This window comes from Pteropus alecto, unplaced genomic scaffold (genome assembly GCF_000325575.1).
Source record: "Pteropus alecto unplaced genomic scaffold, ASM32557v1 scaffold23, whole genome shotgun sequence".
NCBI lineage: Eukaryota > Metazoa > Chordata > Mammalia > Chiroptera > Pteropodidae > Pteropus > Pteropus alecto.
In genome coordinates, this window is record NW_006435837.1 from 1,776,409 (window position 1) to 1,779,472 (window position 3,064).

The following is a 3,064-nucleotide window of genomic DNA, read 5'->3' on the forward strand; positions in this document are numbered from 1 at the left end:
ACCATAAAAAGGAACAAAGTACTCATAAATGCTAAAACACAGATCAACCTTGAAAGCAAAAAGACAAATACTGTATAAATCCATTTGAAATGTTCAGAACAGGCAAATCCAGAGCTGGCAATTGGGTTAGCGGTTGCCAGAGGCTGGGGAGGAGAGAGGGGTGGTGACTGCTTGATGGAAATGAGCTTTCCTTTTGGGGGTGAATGAAAATGTCTTGGAATTAGATACAGGTGGTGGTTGCCGAACATTGTAAATGTACTAAATGCCTGTGAATTTTTCAGTGTAAAATGGCTAATTCTATGTTATGTGAATTTTACCTCAATTTTTTAAAAAGCTTGTAGCCGCTTCTGCTACGTGTCCCTGGCATCCAAGGTGTCGGTGGGCAGCATCATGGATCAGATAATGCAGTTCGTTGAGCCAAGTCAGCAGTTTGTAAAGGACTCAATTCGGCTGGTTAAAAGATGCAACAAACCTGATAGAAAAGAATGCCAGAAGGTTGCTATGGCAACAGCAATAGGATTTGCCGTAATGGGATTTATTGGCTTTTTTGTGAAATCGATCCATATCCCTATTAATAACATCATTGTTGGTGGCTGAATACCTTGTTAGAGGAGGGTTTTTCGTCTTGGTGAACAAGGGAGGAGTTGAGAAGCTTATGGAGTAAAAGTCTGCCTATGTATTTTGTTTTTCTCATTTTTTTTCTTCCAAGATGTTTTCTATTTCTAAATTAAAATAATTTTTAAAAAAGCTTGTAGCCAAACCAAGTTTTTAAGGTAAAGCTGTACAAAAATTTTTGTCAAGTGAACATCATCACCTGAAGCAAATTTCAAGTAAATGCCTAATGAGAGGGAGTTGAAATGAGATGTTTACAAAAAATAAATAAATAAAATAGCAAAATCGAAGGTTTCTGGGCAACCAGCCTCATGGTTGGGGTTTTCCCAGAGAAAAGCATTCTTCAGCCTTATTATTTCGCTAACTTATTTCATCTTTAACAATAGCCCTAAGACGTAGGTGCAATTATCCCCATTTTACAAACAAGTTAACTGAGGCACAAAGAGGTTAAGTAGTTAGAAAGTGGTAGAATCAGAACTCGAACCCGGGCACATGGCTCCAGAGTCGGGCTCTTCACCTCTTCATGGTGCTGCCTCTGATTGCCCTACCTGTTGTCTCAAAGTGTCCCCACTTTTCTTACAACTCCCCAAAGCCAAGGTGCGAGTCTGCCTGCCTCCTACCAGCAGGGACCCTCTCCCCATCAGGGAGTGTGTCGCTGGAGAGGGTGTCATGCCTTTCTCCTCTCTGGAGCTATTGTCTATCTCCACTAAACAATTTCTGAGGTGAATTCTTACCCTACCTCTTACTAGCTGTGTGACAGTGGACATCAACCTCTCTGTGCTTCCTTCCCTGCTCTGTAAAATGGAGCTAATAATAGTACTCACTTCATAGAACTGTTGTGAGGATTAAATGAATAAATATATGATAAGCTCAGAGGACAGTATCTGATGTATGACACGTATTTGATAAATGGGAGGTACCTATGATGGTGACAAAGCTGATATTATTATTAAGGCACACCAAGCTCCTTCAGGACTCCTGACCTTTCACCCTTGCACTCCCAGTGCTTGTCGCCGTGCCTGTCACACAGTAGGCTCTCAATATCTTTGTCTTTTGAAATGAACTGAGGAATAGAACATCATGCTCAACACCCCAAAGGACCCCAAGCAAAGACCAAGTGTTGGGGAAAGGGTGATGGCCAACCCGTGTGACTTCCCCACTCTGTTCCCCAGCATCAGATGCATATTCCTAACCTCCAGGGTGCCGGACAGTCCACAGCCCATTCAGAAGCTGTTTAAGAATTCATTGGTATTTATCTTTCTCTGTCTGACTTAAATACCTTCTAGGTACTATGTGATTTCACTTATATGTGGAATCTAAGGAATAAAAAGAACAAACTAATCAAAGACAGACTCACAAATGTAGAGGACAATCTGGTGATGGACAGAGGGGAGGGGCGTTGGGGGGCTGGGAGAATGGAGTGAAGGGTTAAAGAAGTACAAATTAGTAGCTAATGGATGGTCATGGGGATGGGGGAGCACGGCACAGGGAATGCAGTTAGCATTAATACGTTGGCTAGGTGCAGGGTGAGGGGAGGGAGGAAGCAATTGGGGGGATCAATTTATGAACTATATAGATGTCTAATGTACTGTATACTTGAAACTAATTAAAATAAGTAAATTAATTTTTTAAAAAAGAATTCATTGGCAGAACTTTCTCGGTGATTAAGAAAAGTAAATGACAAAAAAAGTTTTCCTTAAGAGATTTCAAGCCCACTCCCCCAGTACCAGTCATAACCCTCATTTGTGTCCCCACTGACCCTTTTAGAACTAGCATGTAGGACACAATAGGATAAGAAGTCGGTTCCTGCTATTACCCTACAGCTGCTTTCCTCAGCCCTGCAGACTCACAGTGCCCTGAGACGTGTCCCCACCCCCCTAGGCTTCCTCCAGCTTGAGAAAGCCTGATTTAGAGTGAAGATTGGCAGCCTGAGGCTCTGTCACTCAGCCCTGAGAAGACGCGCCAGGGCAGCCTTTCTTAAGAGAACCTCCAGTTGAGACTCTTCACAAAGCCCTCATTTCTCCACGTAAAATGCTTTCCAGCCCACCCCACTTCCTCCTTTCCTTTCCTCTCATTTCCAACAAAAAATGGTGCCTTACAGGGAAGGGAGACTTTAATTGTTGTAATGCATTATCTAAGTGCCCCAAATAATGACAAAATCAAAATTGTTACTAAAGGAAAAAACAAAGCACGTTTTGGTCCAAAAAGTAGTGCCCTGGCTTCTTGTCTGAATGCAGCATTTACTATAGCTATACTCAAACATGTGACTAAATTCTCAACTGTTAGTGCTAGTTAAATATACATTTTTCTGTGAGATTGATTCTTTTCTTCCATAGTCTCTAAAAAGGCAGTTCACAGAATGATTAGGATCAGAGCCTTTTGTTGGCCCAACTAGCTTCTAATCTTGATTCTTCCATTTGCTTTCAGGTAACCTTTGGCAAATGATCTCATC

At 41.9% G+C, this 3,064-nt stretch overlaps 1 protein-coding gene across 1 annotated transcript; it reads left to right on the forward strand.

The window, feature by feature from the left end:
- Positions 1 to 201: 201 nt before the first annotated feature.
- Positions 202 to 601, forward strand: LOC102879331 (protein transport protein Sec61 subunit gamma-like). The gene has a single exon (XM_006911613.3). The coding sequence runs from the start codon at positions 391 to 393 to the stop codon at positions 595 to 597; it is 207 nt and encodes a 68-aa protein (XP_006911675.1). The 5' UTR covers positions 202 to 390; the 3' UTR covers positions 598 to 601.
- Positions 602 to 3,064: the final 2,463 nt, after the last annotated feature.